General features: G+C 47.8%; 1 protein-coding gene across 1 annotated transcript in view; it reads right to left on the bottom strand.

Annotated features, from left to right (window-relative positions):
* The window catches only part of PLA2G2C (phospholipase A2 group IIC), a 12,295-nt gene extending 11,313 nt beyond the window's left edge, over positions 1-982 (bottom strand). Inside the window, exon 1 of the mRNA XM_023509753.1 lies at positions 875-982. Coding sequence (XP_023365521.1) covers positions 875-965 — 91 coding nt within the window. The 5' untranslated portion in view covers positions 966-982. The remainder of the gene's footprint in view (positions 1-874) is intronic.
* Between the last annotated feature and the right edge of the window lie 618 nt (positions 983-1,600).

The raw sequence follows: 1,600 nt of genomic DNA, 5'->3' as shown, positions 1-1,600 counted from the left end.
GGGGACTTTTCTCAGGTAGCTTCCAATTTTGCTGCTGTGTTTAGACACCTTGTTGTCATGAAAGACTGAAGGGGGGTGGGGGTGGGTTGAAGTCCAGGGTGGTCACTGCTGTCCTTGGAGGGGGGCTAGAGCCACACACCGGGGCTGATCTTCAGGACACGCTGGGAGCTGCAGAAGGGGGTCCTTTCTGCATAGGGGTACCCCCTACCCCCTACACCATGATCTTGAAAACTAAATTTCACCGCAAAGGGGAAAAGAGAAGCCCATCTTTAATGTTTTTGATTTAGGGACCCAAAGTTATAGCAACACAGCTGAAACAGACAGGGAAACGGATTAGAACAATTGCTACCCAACTAATCAAGCAAAAGAATCCATCAAGGAACCTTCTAACAGTTCCTAAACTGTTTCCCACACTTGGCAGGGGTGTGCAATCGGATCTCCTGGTAGCAATGACTTGTAATTACCACCTATTCCGTAAGTCACCCTCAGGCTGTCTTTCTGATAAGCATCAATCATTTCTAAATTTGCTGGATAGACGCTAGCATTTTTGTTCTGGAATCCATATGACTTTAAATAAAGGCAACTAACATTCAAAGAGAAAAAGACTCCTAGGGCTGGGGTGGGGGGAGGGTGGTAAAACAGTCAAGTGCTCTTTTTAGCAAATGGTTAGAAACCTCTGCTTTCCTACAAGTTTTCTGCAATCTCGACACTGGGATCAGCCCATTTTACAGCAGACACGGAAGCAGGAGAAGGTTGAGAGAAGGCTGTTCCGCTCCTGATTGTCCTGTGAGCGGCTTTTCCAGAGGGGTCCCCAGACAGGAGGACAGACGGGAGGACAGAACCATGGTGTCGTCCCCGCTGGCTTGCTACTTACGGCAGATGACGATGACGAGAACGGCAGTGACCTTCATTCCCAAGGAGCCCAGGAGGTCGGAGGCGCCACAGCCACACTTTCCTCTGAGCATGAGGGGTCTTCCAGTTGAACTCCTGTTCAGGGATGAAATGACCAAAGTGAGGTGAGGCCACTTGGGTGCAAAACCCCAAGCGCAATGTTTCTGAATTTCTAAAGGTGGGGAGCTCATCGGAATCTTTTTCAAAGATTCCTTATCTGTTTCATTATCTTTGAGTCTGGTATGCTTCTGGTGTTTGGACCTGAATATAAACCTAAGAAGGGTTCAATTGTTTGAAAAGTGCCAGGGTTTTTTGTTATTGCTGTTTTTATTACTTTCTTTGGCAACACTATCCCTTCATCTTTTTTTTTTTCCCAGGAGTCAGTATTCCCTCTGTTCCTGAGCTTAAAAGGCATATATACTGTTGATAACAGAAATCTAGTCCTGGGGCTGGGCCTGGTGGCTCACATCTAAAATCCCAGGACCCTGGGAGGCCGAGGTCGGAGGATCACTTGAGTTTAGGAGTTCGAGACCAGCCTGACCAAGAGTGAGACCCCATCTCTACTAAAAGTAGAAAAATTAGCTGGATGCAGTGGCAAGTGCCTGTAGTAACAAGCTGAGGCAAGAGGATTGTTTGAACCCAGCAGTTTGAGGTGGCAGTGAGCTGTGAGGAAGCCACTGGATTCTAGATCCGGTGACTGGGTGAGACT

The sequence above is a fragment of the Otolemur garnettii genome, unplaced genomic scaffold (genome assembly GCF_000181295.1).
Source record: "Otolemur garnettii isolate 467f Iridium unplaced genomic scaffold, OtoGar3 scaffold00009, whole genome shotgun sequence".
Lineage (NCBI taxonomy): Eukaryota > Metazoa > Chordata > Mammalia > Primates > Galagidae > Otolemur > Otolemur garnettii.
This window is presented reverse-complemented; position numbering and strand designations above follow the sequence as displayed.